Here is a 23,212-nt window from a genome sequence, read left to right as displayed (position 1 = left end):
TCTTAACGGATTCAATAAAACGCTCTTATTTCTAAACGATAAAAAAGTAAATCAAATAAACAAATAGATATATAAGCATAAAATATATAATATAAAACATAAAAACATCAGATCCTCAGATAATATGGCAAGCGTAATTTATATTTGCATGCAGGCTTTTGTACCTAAAAAGACTAGTTTAAAAAAAATACTCCTTTAATTTACAGTCGTCGAAACACAGTCCCATTCGTTCAGTTATTTTGGTAAAAGTTTGTGTTAAAGTGACAACTTACAACATATCAATACTTATCAGTTAAGTATAATCAACATAACAATGAGGCTTTTGTTTTACTCGAATTGTTCTTTGCATATGGTTACTTTGCAAATTTCTCCAAGGGAACCCAAATTGCCAGCAGCAGCCCTGAATGTGAGACTTTCAGAAAGCTAGAGCTACTTCTAAACCTGCAGGTTTTGTGCCTCAAATATATCCCTTTTCGTTGCTCCAGATGTGGGGAGGCAGATGAACGTTCGAGGTGGCATCGTCCCCTTCTTATGTGCTCAAATGTGCGTTTGCATTACATTCTTTTTTCTACTTGCCTTTGTTTATACATAAGTGTTAGTTGTTCTTGGATTGTTCCAGGAAGGGTTATCTTTTTGTCAATAAAATCCATGTTAATGATTGAAGCAATGTCTCTTGTCTTATAAGTAAAATAAACATCTACAAACTGCTCAGACACAACATAATCAAGAATTAACATAATCTTGATGTAATTATAATCAGGGGTTTTGTTTAATAAGGGTTCTTTGGGTGTTTTGTGACAGATAAAACCCACAATCTTACAGGGAGCACACTTAATTCAAACTGAAAGTTATGAAGTTATAATTATGAAGCCATTCTCTAGTTTTTTGACACATTTTAAAAGATAAATCAAATTATTTTGTGCTGTATAATGTAGATATATTCAAATATAATTGAATATACAACTTTTTACATCAAATAATGTTATTTAACCCAACTGTTAACTGTATATTTCTGCAAATTTAAGCATTATTATTCATATTGCCACATTCATTGACCTTGCTTATAGGTAATTTCATTGTTTAATCACATTAAAATGTTCCTAATTTAATGTCTAAAAGCACTCGGAAAAGGCAAAATCCCATGTAAAATTAGTGCAACAAACTCTATTTTCATCACTGAAAATAACTGTATTTTTATGAGAAAGTTATTTTCTGTTATTTTACGGTATTACTTTGGCGCCCCAGCCGGGGGGTGCTTAGAAATGACTGAAAGATTGGCTCTGTTTTGAGTTTTGTTCAAAAAAGAATGACTTCATATGGAGAAGAATATATATCACATATATAGGACACCTTAAACTAGTTTTTTAATAAAGCAGCAAGGCAGAACAAAGTCGGGGCTGTATCAAGACATGCGGACTAAGCCCTAATTCAACCAGACCCAGAACTGATCTGGAATTAAAACAGGACTACAACAGTTCAAAATCAGGACTATTGGAGGGGTGCTTTATGGAGCTTCAGGTCCTTGAAGGGAATAAATGCCCTTTTAGATGCCTATCTATCTCCGAAAACGTTAGAGCACTTATGCAAGCAACACATTGCGAGCAAGTGCAAAAACTGAGCGAGAGGGGCTGCTATTGTGTATGTGTATGGATAATAGCAAACACTGAAATACATTTTTGCACGCAGCAATGAATTCTGTTCACTCAAATTTAGCTTTTCTTCGCTCAAAATAAATTTCTCCTCAAAATGCAATACTTGCACCTGCAAAAATTTTCTATGTGCGCTCACTTTTCTTTACGTGCGCTCAGAATAGTGGCACAAAAATAACGCCATAGATGCCAGCCCAGCATTTTCCTTCATCACCACGAAGGAAAACAGTCTGTGGTGGTCTCAGTTTGGTGATTTTTGTGTCACAGGTTTACGTGCTTAATACAGGGACCTCCAGAGCCTTTTTAACAGCGCTGCGGACCTAGGGGGGCAGTATTGTGGAAATGACAGTCTTCACTAGTGGGGATAGTTACAACGCTTTCTCCGTTATGAATTAACATGTTTTTATTGAATATTTGAAGAACCAGCAAAAAACCCCAGAAACTCTTTTAGAGGACAAAGTTAGAGATAGAAACGACAAGGAGCTGGTGCATCTAGTACAGGTAGAGCTGCTGCAAAAACCCACAGAGCTCAGCAGCCAGCGCAACAAATTCTGGATCCTTGGCTTTTAGTTAGCAGTTAGCATTAGCAGCACATCCTGCGTCCTATGTGAAAGGACCTTTATGCTGCGCACTGTGGCTCACAGCAATGGTCCCGGGTCAGCCCTGACTTTGTGTTAAACTAATCCTAAAGTAATAATGGTATTTCTAAACACTGATATACCACGACTTTATCTTTTCAACAGCTACTGAAAGTTAGGGGACCTAGCTTCTGTCGGATATTTACATAGAGATCCTCCAGCTTCATTCAAACTGTATTACCCTTCAAGGACCTGCAGTTCTGCAATTGGATAGTTAAATTTGTGACTGACATGACATTGGCCAATCAGCATCCTGCCATGCGATTACCTTTGTTCCTGACCACCGAGAACACTCACGTTAACTTATATCAAGTGGGAAAAAAGTTAGCTTGTTTATATTATGCTAACATAGCTGTGTCGCTAGCGGTCACGTAGCACATCATTATATACCAGCTAGCCCAACTTCAGTAGCCCTACAAACGTCACTGCTGTTTAGTTTTCTGTCTTCATTTATGTTGGAAGTGATAACAGAGCTGTACGTTTTAATTTGTTTCCAAAACCCCGCAGTCAGGACATGCTATATTGTATTTAGATAGAAGCTAGCGAGCTAACTCCCTGCTAACTTCCAACTCCGTTAAATGTCATAAATTCCGTTTTCATGGATGCCTGGATGTTAAACTCAATTGTTACACCTGGTAGAGCAGAACGCTGATCATTTTATTAAAGATGAAAGACTTTAGACAGTTTTTGTGATCGTTTGATATATGGACCTGTGAAGGAAATTGCCGTCCCGGGTTTCCTCCGTGGCGTGAGCGATAAGCAGAGTTTTGTCCTTTCCTTCTAAGATTCCTAATTATTTAAAGTAACACTCAGGTATGCCATTCAGCGTGTTAGTACGAGCTCGGGAGCAGCTTGGGAGAACAAGAAAACAGAGACTGCTTTAGGTTGCCTTCCCAATCGACTCAAAGGTTTATTTAGTACATAACAGCTTATATAGAGGAAAAAAAGGTTCGTGTGTCAGCTTTCCCAGTTCAAACCGGTACAGACCAAATAAGGAAACGTCTTCCTGCCTTCTGAGCAAAGTATCCCTTGTGTAGTTTATCAGTTCAGCTATAATTTATGATCATCCCAGCAAAATACACTCCTAGACATAAAATACAGAGTTCTTTCATTAGTGAATTCTGAAACGAACCACCTAGCCTTTAACGAGCCTTTTCCAGGAGATAAAGAAAAAGGGAGGATGGGAGTAAAGAAGTGGTCTCATCTCTGTGGTGTTTTCGACCTTGGGGGACCAGCTTGTGAGTCTTACACCTTAATTCTTGGGTCACAGAGAAAGAGAAAAACAACTAGTAGATGGGCCATATTGAGTAACAGTTTTCCTGTATAAAACAATATCCTGTAAATGCTAACCGTGGTATCAAAATATCATAACAACCTGCAGCAGAGTTTAGGCCCAGACACGGCTAGTGACGTCAGACTGAACGATTGGATTATAAATAATTCTAATTATACATCTTGCTTCCATATTTGTATCTTGTGTCACTAAAAATACATATTATTTTAATTTTATACATTGATTAATGACCTGCAGAATCTCCTTATCATATTAAGTGATTCATAATTGTCACTTTATGCTTTCTCCATCTCTAAAGTGATGACATTACACATTACATACTTTAGGTTCATTTTCTGCAGGCAGGTTTCTGACAGAGAACAGGCAGATTTACACTATAACATGCAGCGTTCTATAGATGGGCACATAAAGAAATGAAAAATTATATGTATGTGCTAACTTTCTAAACACTTTGTCACATTTATGATAAAGTAGATAAAACACATTTATGTCAGCCATGGCTCATAGTTCTTGTCTTTAAATTAACTTTGTCTGTGTGTGTTTCAGGTCCTGCACTCTCAAAGACTTCATGAACCAGCATTGCAGCCATGGGTCATTGTGAGCATCACAGGGAAGGTTGAAGCCGCCCACTGCACCTGTAAGGCCGGAGTCGCGGAGACTTGCACCCATGTCCCTGCTCTTCTGTTTAATGTAGAAGCAACAGTGTTGATCTGTGGCACAAGGACTGTTACAGATGAACCTGCATACTGGGTTTTGCTGGGTAATATGACCAGGATACAGTCAGTGGTTGGCCATAAGATAGACTTCTCCTCTTCAGCTGCCCAAAAAAAGGCTCTTGATCAAAACATAAACAGACCATCCGTATTGAAAGGTAAAAGGAGCTGTCCTCAAAAAAGAAAAATCCCACCTGCTACTGTGGAGGAGTTGTCACTGCTAATAATGCCATAATGTGTTATCTAGGGGTCTAGATTTATGCCCGTAGTGCACTGCCGTGTAAATAATTTGCATTTACTGAATATGTACTGACTGAGTCCCGCTGTTTAAAAATTGAATAAAGAAACAAACTAATTTTTGCCTCTTTTTTTTTTTTATTAAAACCACTTTATAGAACATCACATCTGTTATAGTGTAGAATCCATGTCATTTATAGTTTACAAATGACAAAATGTTTACATAAAATCATGACAGTGTTTACATGATATCACCCACTACTAACACTACTTTATTTACTGTATCTTTTGGGGAAAAAAAGAAAATATACCGCTATTTATACAGAAAAAGACTTAAGAATATTTAACAGGAGCAGGTTTCATTTTTCCCTGGTTTTATTATCACACTGTTCAACAAACGGCAGCAAACCTTCACCATCTTATCCAGAAGGGTCAGCTCTTCACCCTCACATGGAAGAAGTAATCTGATTGGCATGGTGGTTTGTTTGAAGCAGGTCCCTTGTGTAGCGCTGGAACCCAGTCATGATGTTTCATCCATTTCATAGACTGGTTTGCTGCAATAATGCCAAATAATTAGCAACTCTATAAATAGAAGGTAGTTCTGCAAAATCACTCAGTAGGATGTTTGTTCTAATTTGCTATGAGCTCAGAGCGCATCGAAAAAATAAAACTAATAGGCTTTTATAAAGAGTGAACATATTTAGAACTTACCGGAATGAAAATGTCTGGAGCACCAACAGATATTTGGAGAGGGAAGAGAACTGGATATCTCACAGTTCTCTTCCCTCACAGCTGCTATCCAGGCTAGACGGCTTCGTTTGCTAACATCGATACACGAGCTGCCTCATGTTGCTTCCAGGTTGGGAAAGAATGAAAAGAGAAACCCTTTTCAAGCTTATTCTCTTGCCGGTCGTGCGATCGAACATTGCAGCCGACCACACAGCAAATATGAACGGTGGCTGTTGTGTGTGCCTTCGCTCCCTTTTCGCTTGCGCTTTGTTTAGACCCCCAAAATGGCGGATCGGGCCAAAATCCTTTCCACGCCCACCCCCGTGACATCACGCTTCAAAGCGTTTCTATATATTGATATCTATTGAATTTCTTAAAAACAACAAATCTCCAGGCACAGATGGGCTGGTGGCTGAATTCTATAAATTATTTTCTTTTCATCTTGCATCCTTTTTGTTGCAGGTTTATAATGAAAGTATTGAAAGGGGCACTCTGGCCTTACTCAAGGACTTATTACTTTAATTCCCAAACCTAAGAAGGACCTACTTTTTATAGACAACTGCAGACCAATAAGCCTCCTATATAATGATTATAAAATTTTAGCTCTATTGCTAGCTAGAAGAATTAAATATATTTTGGATGATATTGTAGATGAGACAGTCTGTATTTATGACAAACAGGCACATCTCCAATAATATTAGACTCGTTTCATTTCTGGTGCCGCTTACACAACAAGCCGGCCCGGAATTAACAGTTTTTATTTCTGCAGGAGCCAAAAAAAGAGTAGCTCCACCACTCACCCTAGCCGACTGTACAGGAAGAAATCCAGGCTCTCGCTGGGGCTGTGAATGCTGGCGGGGTGTCTGCCGCTTCCCTGTTGAAGAGGGAGCAGGGCTGGCTGAAGGTGATGTGAAAAAACCTGGCTGTTGCGGTGATGTGGGCAAACTCTGCTGCGGTTGCTCCTGCTGCGGTGTGGAAATGTTGGATGCACTGGGGGTAACAATGATAATCCCTAGCATTTTATAAAACGCCTGTGCTGGCGTGAGCTGGTTGCTCGCAGGCTCATAGTATTCCCTTCCATGAGCTCTGCGTTTTCCTTCCTACTTGTCATATCTGTGTGTAGGCAGGCAGGAGGAGAGGACCCAAAACGCAGGACTCACGGAAGCGGAAGTAACTCAAAACACACAGCTTTATTGCTGGTATGAAACTGAAAAGGAAAAACACTAACTAAACTGGGTGAACAGAATAACCAAACTGGGTGAACAGAATAACTAGACAGGTTGGCATGCTGGCAAATGGAACACACAGAGGATGTGAGGGTGAACAGCCGTTAATGACGTGACACTGACACAAAGACACACTGGGCTTAAAATATACTGAGGGAGTCATCAAGGAATTAGAGACAGAAGGGGAACACAGCTGGGAGAAATAAGACCTAACGAGACAGGGAGAGCAAAGCCGGAACACTGACATCAGACAGGAACAAGAACCTTCAAAGTAAAACAGGAAACAAAACACACTTTACTAAGACACGGACTAGACAGAGAGAGACAGACTTGACACTGACCAAAGCCTACTAAATAATAAGCATAATCAAAACAGTATCACTGATTAATCAAATCATAATCTAGAAAAACACCAAAGCATGAAAAACAGAAAGCTGGGTCAACATGACCCAGAATTGTGACACTACTATTTTCGAGCTCTTGCTTGAGATCTGGGTTTTCTTTCCTAATATTTTTGAGCTCTTCCCTGAGATCTGCGTTTTCTTTCTTAATATTTTAGAGCTCTTCCCTTCATTCTGAGTTGTCTTTCCTACTATTTTTGAGCTCTTGCTTGAGATCTGCGTTTTCTTTCCTAATATTTTTGAGCTCTTCCCTGAGATCTGCGTTTTCTTTCTTTAGGGGCAGGGATAGCTCAGTAGGTAGAGTGGTGGCCCCATGATCGGAAGGTCGGGGGTTCGATTCCCCTGAACAGCTACCCTGAGGTACCCCTGAGCAAGGCACCATCCCTACACACTGCTCCCCGGGCGCCCAGTGGCTGCCCACTGCTTCACTGAGTGAATAGGTTAAATGCAGAGAGACATTTTCCCCACGGGGACCAATAAAGTAGTGATGGGATTTCCGGCTCTTTTTAGAGATCCGGCTCTTTCGGTTCGGCTCACTAAAAAGAGCCGGCTCTTTCGGCTCCGAACCGGCTCTTCAGGTTGTTTTGTTGCTTTAATTAATTTATTATTAACAATAATATAAAATTATGCACAAAAGGAATTACTAACGTAAAAACAAGTGGTTTTATTTATATATGTTTATATATAAATATATGCGGTGGCCCCTAGAGACAAAACACGTACAAACTCCAAAACACATTTCTAGCATGAACTGAACTTCCAAAGCAGAGCTACTAGATCACTTAAATTACACAATTGAAAGCATGTGTGTATTGTTTGTGTATTTATACACAGGCACTCATATATATATTCAAATAATTTAAAAAAAAGTTCATTTACCTGTTATTACCACACACCAAATCCGGTCGTTGGTACTTGCTGGCTTGTGTAGCCACAAGATAACAAAGGCTCAACACTGCGCCCAGCATCCTGGAGCACTTCTGTTGTCTTTTGTACGTGTTTTGAGTTTTTATGTGCTTCTGAGTTTTTATATGCTTCTGAGTTTTTACGTGCTTCGGAGTTTGTACGTGTTTTTACGTGTTTTGGAGTTTTTACGTGTTTTGGAGTTTGTACGTGTTTTTACGTGTTTTGGAGTTTTTACGTGTTTTGGAGTTTGTACGTGTTTTTACGTGTTTTGGAGTTTGTACATGCTTCAGAGTTCGTACGTGATTTGAAGTTTGTATGTGCTTTGTCTCTAGGGGCCACCGTAAATATACTTTTATTTATTCACTCCACATAAAATGTAATAAATAAATCATATAATACAAAAATCAACTATTCACATTTCAAGTTTTAACTATTTAAATTTTCAGCTTTTTCCTTTCACAAATTTAAAGTGAAAAGAACACAAAACACTGCAAACCACAACACAATTAAATATAAATTATAATATGAAAACTAAAAGAACATGCATATTCTCTGTCATATGGACCTGCATGAATAAACTTTCTCAATCCTTTATCATCTGCAACCGAAAATAGTTGTGGATGATTACTATACCTTTCTAATGTTGTTGTCCCTGCCTCTCTTTCTCTCTCTCTGTTCCTGTGCTACTGAGTGTAACTACCGCCCCTCCCCCCTCTGCCCAGCGTAAAGCACAAGGCTCGCGTGCAGAGTGAAGCGGAAAAAAAGTGCGAGAGAGAGGCTGAGAGAAAGAAAAAAAAAAAAAAAACCCACGTGACGGCTCGCGATAAGGAGCCGGCTCGCGTCGTTCACGTCAAAGAGCCGGCTCTAAGAGCCATTTCGTTCGCGAACGACCCATCACTACAATAAAGTACACACTTTCTTTTCTAATATTTTAGAGCTCTTCCCTTCGTTCTGAGTTGTCTTTCCAACTATTTTTGAGCTCTTGCTTGAGATCTGCGTTGTCCTTATGGTGTATTGACACTATTGAAACTTTTCAAAAGCAGTCTAATGTTAGAAGAGCTTTTAAGTAAACTGTTTCTGTTGTTATTCCCATATGGAAAAGATATATATAAATCTTATAAAGTTTGTATCTGTCTTGTGTGAAACTTGTATGAAAAGCATATAAGAGTGAAAACAGATATAAGATCCCTTGAAAAATTATGTAATGAAACTTGTATGTTTTGGATACTTACTAAAACAATATATGAAAGTAATGAGAAAGTGGCCACTTTCATGAGTAAATCATGTAAGGCTTATATGATTTACTCATGAAAGTGGCCACTTTCATGAGTAATCACATATAAGTTTTTACTATTTCTTTTCCATATGGGTTATTATTCTTCTTATCATCATTATTATATATTTTATTAATTATATTTTTATTATGATGTTGATTTGGGTGACAATTATTTGAAAAATATTATATATTAATTTTCTAAACATATTAACCATCCCTAAGCTTAAAAAACTCTTAAAAATATTTTTCTTCCTTTAAACTTGTGTATTGTTTGACTTTTAAAATGTTTGTATCAGGTGTAAAATTACTTTTTAAATAAAGTTGTTTTTAATGTGAGCAGCTCCTATTGCCTCGTTTAAAAAGAGGGAGGAGCAGATTGCATAGGAACTGCTTGGGGTCGTTTTTGACCCCACTTGTGGAAGAGTGGGGTAGTGATACAAAAACTGCATTTTTTTTTAATTAATGAAAAAATAAATAAATAGAAATGGCTTCATGTTACAAACATATTTTATGAGGAATACCTGGAATATGAATATATTACAACTTTTCATTTTAAAGATTTTGAAGAAAAACAACCCATGGGGTCATTTTTGACCCCACGTGTGCATCTAAGGGTTAAAAGGAAAAAGCTGAAAATTTAAATAGTTAAAAGTTGAAATGTAAATAGTTGGTTTTTGTATTATATGATTTATTTATTATATTTTATGTGGAGTGAATAAATAAAAGTATATTTATGGTGCCTGCTAGAGACAAAGCACGTACAAACCCCAAAACACGTAAAAACTCCATAGCACGTACAAAGGCTGCGTAATTTTGTAGATAATGTCATTGCCCTATGCTCACTGTCGGCAGGTGCAGAAATGAGGTTTTGCCAGGACACTGCTGTCACTAGCACAACAACAGTGGCCTCAATGGAGACAGAGACAGCTCCTGAACTTGCACAGACCGCTAACACAGTTGACCGCAACACGGAAATGCCAGTTGATATTTCACAGGAAACAACAGTCAACTTGCACAGCACAGCAGAAGATTGCCCTGGTGCCAGACTTATCACTAATATCCAAAATACCAATAATGTCAAGGTTATTCAATTTAACATCTTTAAAAGCCTGGAATTCAGTTTAATACGAAAAACCGAAAAAACAATTGTCATGCCCAATACTCCAATAGACAAGAAAGATCGTGATGACACTCGGGCTGCAGGAGAGGGAATGGGGTCTTTTCAAGCAGTCACACTTCAACTGTGTAACTCCCTTGTCCTTACGGTGTATTGACACTATTGAAACTTTTCAAAAGCAGTCTAATGTTAGAAGAGCTTTTAGGTAAACTGTTTCAGTTGTTGTTATTATTCTTCTTATCATCATTATTATATATTCTATTAATTATATTTTTATTATGATGTTGATTTGGGTGACAATTATTTGAAAAATATTATATATTAATTTTCTAAACATATTAATCATCCCTATTCTTAAAAAACTCTTAAAAATATTTTTCTTCCTTTAAACTTGTGTATTGTTTGACTTTTAAAATGTTTGTATCAGGTGTAAAATTACTTTTTAAATAAAGTTGTTTTTAATGTGAGCAGCTCCTATTGCCTCGTTTAAAAAGAGGGAGGAGCAGATTGCATAGGAACTGCTTGGGGTCGTTTTTGACCCCACTTGGAAGAGTGGGGTAGTGATACAAAAACTGCATTTTTTTTTAATTAATGAAAAAATAAATAAATAGAAATGGCTTCATGTTACAAACATATTTTATGAGGAATACCTGGAATATGAATATATTACAACTTTTCATTTTAAAGATTTTGAAGAAAAACAACCCATGGGGTCATTTTTGACCCCACGTGTGCATCTAAGGGTTAAAAGGAAAAAGCTGAAAATTTAAATAGTTAAAAGTTGAAATGTAAATAGTTGGTTTTTGTATTATATGATTTATTTATTATATTTTATGTGGAGTGAATAAATAAAAGTATATTTATGGTGCCTGCTAGAGACAAAGCACGTACAAACCCCAAAACACGTAAAAACTCCATAGCACGTACAAAGGCTGCGTAATTTTGTAGATAATGTCATTGCCCTATGCTCACTGTCGGCAGGTGCAGAAATGAGGTTTTGCCAGGACACTGCTGTCACTAGCACAACAACAGTGGCCTCAATGGAGACAGAGACAGCTCCTGAACTTGCACAGACCGCTAACACAGTTGACCGCAACACGGAAATGCCAGTTGGTATTTCACAGGAAACAACAGTCAACTTGCACAGCACAGCAGAAGATTGCCCTGGTGCCAGACTTATCACTAATATCCAAAATACCAATAATGTCAAGGTTATTCAATTTAACATCTTTAAAAACCTGGAAACTCAAAAAAGAAAAGTCCCACCTGCTATTGTGGAGGAGTTGTCACTGCTAATAATGCCATAATGTGTTATCTAGGGGTCTAGATTTATGCCTGTAGTGCACTGCCATGTAAATAATTTGCATTTACTGAATATGTACTGAGTACTACTGTTCAAAAATTGAATAAAGAAACAAACTAATTTTTGCCTCTTTTTTTTTAAAATTAAAACCACCTTATAGAACATTACATCTGTTACAGTGTAGAATCCATGTCATTTATAGTTTACAAATGACAAAATGTTTACATAAAATCATGACAGTGTTTACATGATATCACCCACTACTAACACTACTTTATTTACTGTATCTTTTGAAAAAAAAATATACCACTATTTATACAGAAAAAGACTTAAGAATATTTAACAGGAGCAGGTTTCATTTTTCCCTGGTTTTATTATCACACTGGAGGACTTATTACTTTAATTCCCAAACCTAAGAAGGACCTACTTTTTATAGACAACTGGAGACCAATACGCCTCCTATATAATGATTATAAAATTTTAGCTCTATTGCTAGCTAGAAGAATGAAATTTTTTTGAATGATATTGTAGATGAGACAGTCTGTATTTATGACAAACAGGCACATCTCCAATAATATTAGACTCGTCTTGGATATTCTGGACTACTCAGCATTAATATCTGATGACTCATTTATCCTTCTCCTGGACTTCTATAAAGCCTTTGACTCAATTGAGCATGAATTTATATTTCTTACACTTCAGAAAGTTTTGGTGATATCTTCTGCTAAGATATCAAAACTCTGATTATTATCATGACCCCACAGAGCGGGACATTCACTTTAGCCGAAAAGCATTGAGATGGCCCAGCAAGCTGCAGGAACAACAATGGCCACTGTGGCAAGACCTAAACCTACTTTAAGTAGGCGCTGATTATTTTCCACATTTTTCACGAGTTCTGCATTCGCTTTCGTGCTTTTTTCGAGCTCTTCCCTGAGCTTTGTGTTGTCTTTCCTGCTATTTTCAAGCTCTTCCAAGAGCTTTGCGTTTTCTTTACTGCTATTTTCAAGCTCTTCCCTGAGCTCTGTGTTGTCTTTCCTGCTATATTCGAGCTCTTCCATGAGCTCTGCGTTTTCCTCCCTACTATTTTTGAGCTCTTCCATGAGTTCTGAGTTGTCTTTCCTACTATTTTCGAGCTCTTGCTTGAGATCTGGGTTTTCTTTCCTAATATTTTTGAGCTCTTCCCTGAGATCTGCGTTTTCTTTCTTAATATTTTCGACCTCTTCCATGAGTTCTGAGTTGTCTTTCCTACTATTTTTGAGCTCTTCCCTGAGATCTGGGTTTTCTTTCCTAATATTTTTGAGCTCTTCCCTGAGATCTGCGTTTTCTTTCTTAATATTTTAGAGCTCTTCCATGAGTTCTGAGTTGTCTTTCCAAATATTTTTGAGCTCTTGCTTGAGATCTGGGTTTTCTTTCCTAATATTTTTGAGCTCTTCCCTGAGATCTGCGTTTTCTTTCTTAATATTTTCGACCTCTTCCATGAGTTCTGAGTTGTCTTTCCTACTATTTTTGAGCTCTTCCCTGAGATCTGGGTTTTCTTTCCTAATATTTTTGAGCTCTTCCCTGAGATCTGCGTTTTCTTTCTTAATATTTTCGACCTCTTCCATGAGTTCTGAGTTGTCTTTCCTACTATTTTTGAGCTCTTGCTTGAGATCTGGGTTTTCTTTCCTAATATTTTTGAGCTCTTCCCTGAGATCTGCGTTTTCTTTCTTAATATTTTCGACCTCTTCCATGAGTTCTGAGTTGTCTTTCCTACTATTTTTGAGCTCTTCCCTGAGATCTGGGTTTTCTTTCCTAATATTTTTGAGCTCTTCCCTGAGATCTGCGTTTTCTTTCTTAATATTTTAGAGCTCTTCCATGAGTTCTGAGTTGTCTTTCCAAATATTTTTGAGCTGTTGCTTGAGATCTGCGTTTTCTTTCTTAATATTTTCGACCTCTTCCATGAGTTCTGAGTTGTCTTTCCTACTATTTTCGAGCTCTTCCCTGAGCTCTATGTTGTCTTTCCTGCTATATTCGAGTTCTTCCATGAGCTCTGCGTTTTCCTCCCTAGTATTTTTGAGCTCTTCCATGAGTTCTGAGTTGTCTTTCCTACTATTTTTGAGCTCTTGCTTGAGATCTGGGTTTTCTTTCCTAATATTTTTGAGCTCTTCCCTGACATCTGCGTTTTCTTTCTTAATATTTTCGACCTCTTCCATGAGTTCTGAGTTGTCTTTCCTACTATTTTTGAGCTCTTGATTGAGATCTGGGTTTTCTTTCCTAATATTTTTGAGCTCTTCCATGAGTTCTGAGTTGTCTTTCCTACTTTTTTTGAGCTCTTCCCTGAGCTCTGTGTTGTCTTTCCTGCTATATTCGAGCTCTTCCATGAGCTCTGCGTTTTCCTTCCTACTACTTTTTAGCTCTTCCATGAGTTCTGAGTTGTCTTTCCTACTATTTCTGAGCTCTTGCTTGAGATCTGCATTTTCTTTCCTAATATTTTTGAGCTCTTCCCTGAGATCTGCGTTGTCTTTCCAACTATTTTTGAGCTCTTGCATGAGATCTGCGTTTTCTTTCTTAATATTTTTGAGCTCTTCCCTTTGTTTTGCATTTCTTCTACGGTTGTGCTCAAATTGAAGCACTACGTCTCTGTGAATTTGAGACAGTCTCATCTCACTAGCCTCAAGCTGCACTCTTAGTGACTCATCTCCACTATCGCTTCCAGAAGATAAGTTATTTAATGACTCCTGTGGCATTTTTTTAAAGGTTTAAAGCACCGTGTCACAGGTTAAATACGTATTAGCTTTGTCTAAAACAACTGGCTGTTTCTGAAAATGCTCCAATGTAAACTGTTAAAGGAGCTCCCTATTTAAGGACTAGCAGAGAACGTGAAGTCGACCGTGACGTCAGAATGGTCCTTTGTGAAGATCAAAGGATCAAAGAGCGGGGTGCGTTCCAAGATGGCCGAGTAAGTACACGCTGGTCGTGTCCAAATTCAAGGGCTACATCCTCCTGAGGCCGCATTTGTAGACCGATTACGTCACAGCGACGCGCCGAAGGCTGTCCAAATTCGTAGGCTGTGTCCCAATTCAGGGTCTGCACGCTTGAAGTACGCGCACTACACGCACTACGCGTACTACGTACGGTGCGTACTATAAGTACAAGAATCTTTATCTTTATCTGTTGTACAGTGTCCTTGGGTGCTTTGAAAGGCGCTATTTAAATAAAATGTATTATTATTAAGAAGTGCAGAAGTGAGAGGCTTGTGAAATGGGACGGTCTAGCCTTCGTCTCGCTGTTCAGGTTGCCTAGCAACCATGATACTAATCGCGAGAAACGTTACATGCATGAAGGAGAAAGGAGATGTGACATAAATGAAGGAGAAAAAAATGTTTTGTTGGTCATTCATTTTTGTCATGACATCACTTTGATCAGTTGAGTATCTGAGGCTGAGACCACAGGACTGTAAAACATGATTGTTGGGCTTCATTTCTGTACTGAACAGTCATTTCAAGATTAGTTAGTAAATAACAATTAGCTAATGTTGTTCATGAGACTAAAATCATCTCCCTGTGGTAATGTAAATATAATATGGCCAATATTATAGTATTGTCAGATTATTATGAGTGATATATATACACACACACACACTCACACACATACATATATACACACACACACACATATATATATATATGTGTGTGTATATATATGTGTGTGTGTGTGTATATATATATATATATATATATATGTGTGTGTGTGTGTGTATATATGTGTGTGTGTGTATATATATATATGTATATATATATATATATATATATATATATATATATATATATATATATATATATATATATATATATATGTAACTGCACAAAAAATACTGCAGTACATTACACATTAACAAATCAGTGCGAATGCTGATTAAGCATTATGAAAAATGTAGTGTAGTCCTTATTATGCCATTGTACAACAAAAGCACACGAGTGAGAAGAAAGCAATCGTTGCAAATGTCATACATTATTTGATAGATGTAAGCTGTATGAATATGATATTACTAAAGACAATTTACTCATAGGTGATTTAGACTCATTGACGTACTGTTGCTGTCCCCAGAAAGGCAAAGTAACTAACATTCTTCGACTTTTTCCGCATGTAAAAGGAAATTGCATTTGTGATGAGATGATGGATTGTATGTTTGTCGGGAAATTTTTGGGAAGAAAAATGAGGAAATATTTGCTCTATTTCAGCATTTTCAAACACTGGTTCAACTTGGACAACTTGATTAGTGTTTCAGTTTGGTTTCCACATTCACAAAATCGTTTCAGTTTTAATTATTTCTCAAAAGTCTATTTTTTTAAATATTTATTTTAGTAAACAACATTATTTTTCACAACTAATTTTAGCTTTTAGTTTCGTTTTAGTTTAACCTGGGAAGAAGCACAGGCGTTACAGGGAGCAGCAGTTTCCACCTTTTAATCACCCGCTATTTACATCCAACCAGCAGGTGGCGGTAATGCATCTCTAAGCTTCTTCGCTGACCGCCAATAAATTCAAGAGTAGAGGGGCTTTTATGTTGGAAATACTAACCGGAAGTCATCTGGATATCGTGTGACTTGACCTTTTCTTCAGGTTGAAGCCAGCGATGGTACTCTTTGTTAAGTAACGTGGTGGTAAACGTTGCTTTCAGACAAGATTTGCTCATTTAAATAGCCGCTGTCGCCGTGTCTGCCGTCATTTGTTCATACAAGTTAAAGAAGCGGTCGAACTTCGCTTGTGGGACTACTTAAATCGCAGTTCGCTGACGCTGGTGTGTTGGCTGCAGTTCGAGGGGGGATGTCTCTTCACGGCAAAAGAAAAGAAATCTACAAATACGAAGCGCCATGGACGGTGTACGCCATGAACTGGAGCGTCCGTCCGGACAAACGGTTTCGGTTGGCTCTCGGCAGCTTCGTGGAGGAATACAACAACAAGGTGCGCAGTGTGGTTTGGGCCGCCAGCAGCTAACGCAGCGTTGACGAATTAATGCTAATGCTAGCTGCCCTAGCGTACAATAACAATGTCCGATCTGTTGTTATTTACCAGTAAAACTAAAACAACAACAGTGGGCATATGTGTTAATAACCAGCGCGTCTTTTGTTGTGTATTACTAATAATATCCCTTAGTAACGCCACTATAAATGGATAATTCTAACTCCGAACCCCCTTGGGAACAGTCATTTGGTTTCATTCCCGATATATCAGGTCGTCTGTTTGATATGACAGGAGATGTTTTCCCTCCTGCACAGGTTCAGCTGGTGGGTCTGGAGGAAGAGAGCTCAGAGTTTGTCTGCAGGAACACATTTGACCACCCTTACCCCACCACCAAGATCATGTGGATCCCAGACACGAAGGGGGTCTATCCAGACCTGCTGGCCACCAGTGGGGACTACCTGCGCATTTGGAGGGTAAGAATACAGATAACTGTGTTTTATATAGGAAAATCCTGAACACGCTACAAAGAGAACAAGTAAAATATAATAGATAATATGAATTAAAACCGCGAGTTTCCAAAAGTGATTTAAAAGAAAACGGCAAACAAGACACGGTTAGAGTAGTATGTTGTGAGCAAAGGGGTCACCACACAGGAACGAGGGTGTTGGAAGACATGTATGAGTACAGCGTGATAGTGGTGAGGATCAGCTCTGTGCCCCTTCTTGTTTGCACTGGTGATGGACAGGCTGAGAGATGAGGTTAGACAGGCGCATCCATGGACTGTGATGTTCACATGATATCGTGATCTGTAGTGAGAGAAGGGAGCAGGTGGAAGAGAGTCTGGAGAAGTGGAGGTATGTTCTAGAGAAGATTAAATTATTAGAAGAATCAAAACAGAATATATGTGAGTGAATGAGAGGGTGACACGTGTAACAATGAAGACGCAAGCAGCATAGGTAGGCAAGAGAAGTGAAGAAGAGAGTGCAGGCAGGGGGAAGGGAGTGGAGATGAGTTTCAGGGGTGATTTGTAGCACAAGGATAGGAGGAGTGAGAGGGGAGGTTTACAGAGTGATAGTGAGATTAGACATGATTAGAAATGAGTACATCAGAGGGAAAGCTCAGGTTGAGTGGTTTGGAGCCAGATTTAAAGAGGCAAGGCTGAGATGGTTTGGACATGTCCATAGGGAGTGATGGCCAATATTGGTCAAAGGAGGCCTGAATATGGAGCTGCTAGACAGGAGTAAAATAGGAGGACTACAGAGAGAAGATTCGTAGATGTAATGAGAAAGGACATGCAGAGGGTTGGTGTGACAGAAGAGGATGCTTAGAGACAGGGTGAGATGGAGAGAGATGAGCTGCTGTGCTCTAAAAGCAGCAGTTGAAAGATGAAGAGAAGAGGAAGAGATCAAGGGAAGAGATCAAGATGACATCTCTTTATGACCTACTGGCTTTTAGAGTGATCATTAAATATTTTTAATACCTACTATTATGTTTTAAGTTGTACTCTAAAACAGACGGGGAGTAAGTCACCTGATTAAATGTAAGAGCCTGTGGGGCGAAGAAGAATTTGCATTAATTTAACTGGGATGAAATGAATGCACGATTCTGCTTGTTAAAGTCTTAGGAGATAAAATGAGCAGATAACAAATGTAACTGGAGGATCAGACAGCCAATTGTGTTAACAAATAAGAGCTATTTTGTGTCTCTGCGCTATGGAGCTTTGCTGTTGTTAAAAAAATATATATTAATAACACATCAATGACCCACATTTTACTTCTTTATTATGAACTGAAAGTGTCCCGCTGTTCTAACTATTACCTCATGGAACAAATGCATGATTTAATCCTCTTTAGTTGCTAAAAACATATCCAGCTGTTTTAAAAGCAGGAAATATTACATTTGTGAATTGTTGAGGACTTTTAAGAAGATGCATTTGGTCTTTTTTTTTTTTTTATGTTTTCATAGCAAAAGTAAAAACGGTATTTCCAGCCTTATTTAACTTGTCTGCTGCTGAAATGCACAACTGCATGTAAAAGGACTAAAAGATTTTTTTCGTCCTGGAGGCTGGCTGGTGGCACATTAGCTGGTAGCACTTGTTGTATAAGTCCTTGGGTTTGTGTTGCAGGTCAGCGACACAGAAACACGTCTTGAATGTTTGCTGAATAACAACAAGAACTCAGACTTCTGCGCTCCCCTCACCTCCTTTGACTGGAATGAAGTCGATCCTAATCTACTTGGTAAGTAACCCAGTATGTCATAAACTGTAAAGAGTTACTAAATTGAATGTAGTTTTTCTTTCTTTTGTGACCTTTGAAATCGTTAAGCTTTGTTGCTTTTTCTGCAGGTACTTCCAGTATTGACACCACCTGCACAATCTGGGGGTTGGAAACCGGCCAGGTGTTGGGACGAGTTAACCTTGTGTCTGGACACGTGAAGACCCAGCTGATCGCCCACGACAAAGAGGTGTGTGTGTTTGGAGCCCAGAGGTGATCCCTGTGTTGCTGTGTATGCACAGGAATATTTAATTGAATCCAGCTGTTTGTCTCTGCAGGTGTATGACATCGCGTTCAGCCGTGCAGGAGGTGGTAGAGACATGTTCGCCTCTGTTGGAGCCGATGGATCCGTCCGCATGTTTGACCTGCGACACCTCGAGCACAGCACCATCATCTACGAGGACCCCCAGCACCACCCGCTCCTCCGTCTCTGCTGGAACAAACAGGACCCCAACTACCTGGCCACGATGGCCATGGACGGCATGGAGGTGGGTTTGCTTTAAAATACTATAACACTTTTTTTTGTTTGTTTGTTTTAGGGAGCAAAAAAAGTAACATTTAGATTTTTTGGGGCATGTAATTATCAAAGTACCTCTTCCAGAGTTTTCCATTAAATACCTCAGCAGAAGGAGATTCCCAGAAAGACCTTAGCCATTTTGTAACATCAGGCCACATTTTATCTGTTTGAGGAAAATAGTTTTATTATTATTTAATTTGAAATCTTTTTGTTTAATAGGTGGTTATCCTGGACGTACGCGTGCCCTGCACTCCAGTGGCTCGGCTGAACAACCATCGCGCTTGTGTTAACGGCATCGCGTGGGCACCGCACTCCTCATGTCACATCTGCACCGCAGGTAAGCAAACTGCAAGCAGGCCTTCAGTAAAATTAGAACCACTCACGGAGATGTGTGATCTCAGGTACCGCTAAGACGTAAAATAACACACTTCAGTGTTTAACTAGAAGTTTATATTTGTGTTTTTAAAGGCTTGTAAGATACCAATATGCTGGATTTTGATTTGTAATATTAACTTATCTTTTCTTAGAAACAGAAAACCAGGACTCATGCTACAAAGTCATTCACTTGTATTTTGATATGCTTAAGACAAATAGCGACATATACAATATGAAAAAAACTACGTGTGGGTAATTTAACCATTTAGTGGGGCTTTATCCTTCAGTGGGAAATTTGTGAAATGTTGTGCTTGGCCCATTAAATACTGTTGTTCCATTTCCACAAACTACAAACACGCTCCATCTACCACAAGCAGCAGACTTCAAGCACACTACAAAAAAGTGTAACAGTCATGATTATTTGGCCATCAAATCTCCACCTGTCCATGTCTGTAACGGGCTATAATTGAGGCTTTTGACTGTAGTCGTATGTCCTGCTTCTGATGTTAGGGGCCATGAAATGTTTAATTGGTGCATTATGTAAAAGATTATAACATGCTATTTTATTTTTGTGGTTTTATGATATTTGGCAAACAGCTTCGACCATATTTGAGCAAGGGAGGTGCATTACCTACTGCCAAGCAACAGTGAAAACAAGCGACACAGCATGCAAAAACCCAAAGTTCACTTTCATTTATTTGTCTTCACATTTTTTTTTACAAAACTTTTTTTTTTTAGATTTCTTTTTAAATGTCAAAACATCTAGATTAACATGCAAAAACAGATTTGATCGGTCTTTGTTCGTTTCTTCAGAATTTTTAATTTGAAATAGCAAACTGTGTCCGTTCTTTGAATTATTTTGGTTTAGGAAAAATGCAAATAGATAAATACTGAATGTTGCACTCACTCCCCACGCCGTGAGCGGGGGTTTCCCCTTATAGCCAAAATGTTTGCTGGATGAGGATATGGAGCGAAATAGTGCATGGTTTATTTACCAAATTTCCTCTTGTGGGACAATTAAATGATTATTCTATTCTATTTACAGTTTATTGTAGATGTTTTGCAGACCGTGAGGTTGAGATAACAAACATTAGAATTATCGGAAATTCCTTTTCTTGACAGTGTCAGGCTGTTTCTTTATGGGTGGTTTTTCTGTACAGAGTCTCACGTATTTTAGGACATGAAATATTGCATAAATGATTTGATTTGTCTTGTAAACCATGACCTTAACAAAGTGTAATGATTTTACTTTAAACACCAAAACCAACATTTGTCTACTTAAAATAAGTTTGGGCAGAAATACAAAACGATATTTAATAAAAACACTTTAGTTTTCTAAAAGTGTGTTGGGCGAGACTTCTCTTTAAAGAAGAGTGCTTTGCCTTTCCCATTTAGTTTTTTTTCTTTTTTTGTGGTAACTGAAACAACCTTCTCTTTGTTGTCAGTATGTCAGTGATTAAGTTAATAAAATCGGTCATAAAAAGCCCGTGGATAGGCCAAATATTCAGTGCAGCAGTTATCCAAATGTTGTGTTCGTTGCTGTAGAAAGTATAACAAAGATTCGATTCACGATTTAAGATGACTCTGCCGCACATCATCACGTCAGAATAGATCAGAACAGCAGTTTTCCAGCTTTAAGCCAGGGTCTGGATAGAAAGGTGCACCGTTCTTTGCTGCTTTTAAGAAAATTCAATATTAGCAGTGTGCTCATTTTGTTACATTTTCTTTAAAGTTATTTTGCCCAGCCCTGGCATAATTATGTTAGAGGAAGCACTTAAACATTTTATTTCCACCTCAGCACCGATATCTCTGCTTTGCCTGCTTCCCGGGTTTCCTTTTCTGTTCTTTTTTTAAAAAAATTCATTAATTGATTGTTTACATTTTATTGTTCCCTTTTCTTTCCGTCTCCTCTAAGCTGACGACCACCAGGCCCTGATCTGGGACATCCAACAGATGCCACGGGCCATCGAGGACCCGATCCTGGCCTACACCGCCGAAGGCGAGATAAACAACGTGCAGTGGGCCTCCACGCAGCCGGACTGGATCGCCATCTGCTATAACAACTGCCTGGAGATCCTGCGTGTGTGAAGTCATGGAGAAGGAGCGACATTTCAGATGTGGACTTTTTTTTCCGTTCTCATTCCTACGTTTTCAAGACGAGGATGAGGTGTCGAGTGAACTCTCTGAATGTGTTTGGAATATTAAACACCTGCTCCGCAATAACCTGGTTTACAATGTTTTTTCCATGTCTTTACTGTTATATTAACCGTGTTTAAGCACTTATTTATTTTGCTCACATGGTAGTGTTCAGCAGCTGGAAGAGACACGAGTGCTTTGAGCTGCTGCGTATGAAAGTCCGATTTTTGTACTCCTCGGTGTGATTTGTAGCCAGCCGTGTGATATTCATGAAGGGTTTACCTTCCTTGTACATTTCATCTGTTTCCTTTCTAAAGGTTGATACCAGCTACTGTAGGTGCCAGAAGATGGCCTCTCTAATATGTAGGAATATGTTGTAGCCTTTCTCGTGAATGCATACCTTTTTATCGATAATTCGAGGATTAATATATTGCAGTCTTGTTTACCCTTGTGGCAATTAAAGCTGTTAAATTTGGGTGTATGTACTCTCTTCAGATGACTGTGCCCAGCCTCAAGCTTGTGACTGGTGCAACTTTTCGAAAAATGTAAAATAACCTGAGAGGGTTCATGTTGTCACTGCAGTGGTGTGTCATCATATGTTGTGTTTTAGTTCGGCTGGCGATGCTGTGAAGCAACCGTGTACAGCAGCACTCAAAACCTACCAGAGCAATGTTGTTCAACCTTTTATTGCCCCCACCCCCCAATTATTCAATTATTCTCCTCTTTGTCTTATTTTTACATGTAGAAAGTTGTGCTTGGAAAGCTGCATTTTTTTTTTCATGCGCGTGAGCTGTAAAAATGGGAGGAAAAAACTTTCTGACTGTTTATGTCTGCCTCTTTTTTTGTTGTTGTTTTCAGTAATTAAAGGGTCATGTCCTTGTAGCATGCCATTACAAGACAAATTGTACATACATATAAATATATCAACTCAAGTTGTTTGTAAGACAAGTGTTCATGCCGTAGTCTTTTTTTCTTTTCATAAAGTTTAATATGGAATTTACTCAAATAAATTGTATTCCTCCATGTCTTACAAACTAAGCCTTGTGTTGCCTTATTTCTTTTTTGCCCCCCAGCTTTTGTAAGATCATTTTACTGTTGCTGCCTTTGCATGGCACGAGTTAATCTATTTAGAAAGCTACTGCTGTCAGCACATTCATCCTGCAGTTCTCAGAGAGCCAGAGCTGTCTATTTACAGTTCGGGGTCATTTTCACCTTACGCTCAGTTGCCTCTCTCCAATAAACATAATTTCAGTTTGTGTTGGTAGAAGGGTGAAAAGAGGGGGCACCCGGATTTGAACCGGGGACCTCTTGATCTGCAGTCAAATGCTCTACCACTGAGCTATACCCCCTACAGGTGCAATACTGTCATTTTCTCTTCTTAGTTGTCAGTTCCCTGATAGGTCAAAAACACTGTTCTTGTAAAAGAGGTAGCTTTTTTTTTCAGTGCAAAAAAACCTCAACATTGCACTTCCCATCAA

General features: G+C 38.6%; 1 protein-coding gene and 1 non-coding gene across 2 annotated transcripts; one reads left to right on the top strand and one right to left on the bottom strand.

Moving 5' to 3' along the window:
* The first annotated feature begins 16,001 nt into the window (after positions 1-16,001).
* Positions 16,002-22,772, top strand: dcaf7 (ddb1 and cul4 associated factor 7). Its single transcript, XM_086289969.1, has 7 exons — positions 16,002-16,433; positions 16,748-16,906; positions 18,559-18,670; positions 18,778-18,896; positions 18,985-19,194; positions 19,443-19,560; positions 21,514-22,772. Exons 1-7 carry the CDS (start codon positions 16,296-16,298, stop codon positions 21,684-21,686), a joined length of 1,029 nt encoding a protein of 342 aa, XP_086146095.1. The 5' UTR covers positions 16,002-16,295; the 3' UTR covers positions 21,687-22,772.
* A 239-nt stretch (positions 22,773-23,011) lies between these two features.
* Positions 23,012-23,083, bottom strand: trnac-gca (transfer RNA cysteine (anticodon GCA)). Its single transcript has one exon. It is a non-coding gene; the product is annotated as a tRNA-Cys (tRNA).
* Between the last annotated feature and the right edge of the window lie 129 nt (positions 23,084-23,212).

Source organism: Aulonocara sp. 'chitande type north' Nkhata Bay, linkage group LG4 (assembly GCF_057382095.1).
Source record: "Aulonocara sp. 'chitande type north' Nkhata Bay isolate Kocher_YH1m ecotype deep benthic linkage group LG4, A_spYH_male_GT1.1, whole genome shotgun sequence".
Taxonomy (NCBI): Eukaryota; Metazoa; Chordata; class Actinopteri; order Cichliformes; family Cichlidae; genus Aulonocara; species Aulonocara sp. 'chitande type north' Nkhata Bay.
Note: the sequence above shows the minus strand (reverse complement) of the source record. Positions and strands in the feature narration are given on the sequence as shown.

Bases quoted from the DNA above. Each gene is read 5' to 3' on its own strand.
- dcaf7 (XM_086289969.1), top strand. From the start codon at position 16,296: ATGTCTCTTCACGGCAAAAGAAAAGAAATCTACAAATACGAAGCGCCA. The intron at 16,434-16,747 runs GTGCGCAGTGTG...CCTCCTGCACAG, and splicing joins TGGAGGAATACAACAACAAG to GTTCAGCTGGTGGGTCTGGA. The intron at 18,897-18,984 runs GTGTGTGTGTTT...TTGTCTCTGCAG, and splicing joins TGATCGCCCACGACAAAGAG to GTGTATGACATCGCGTTCAG.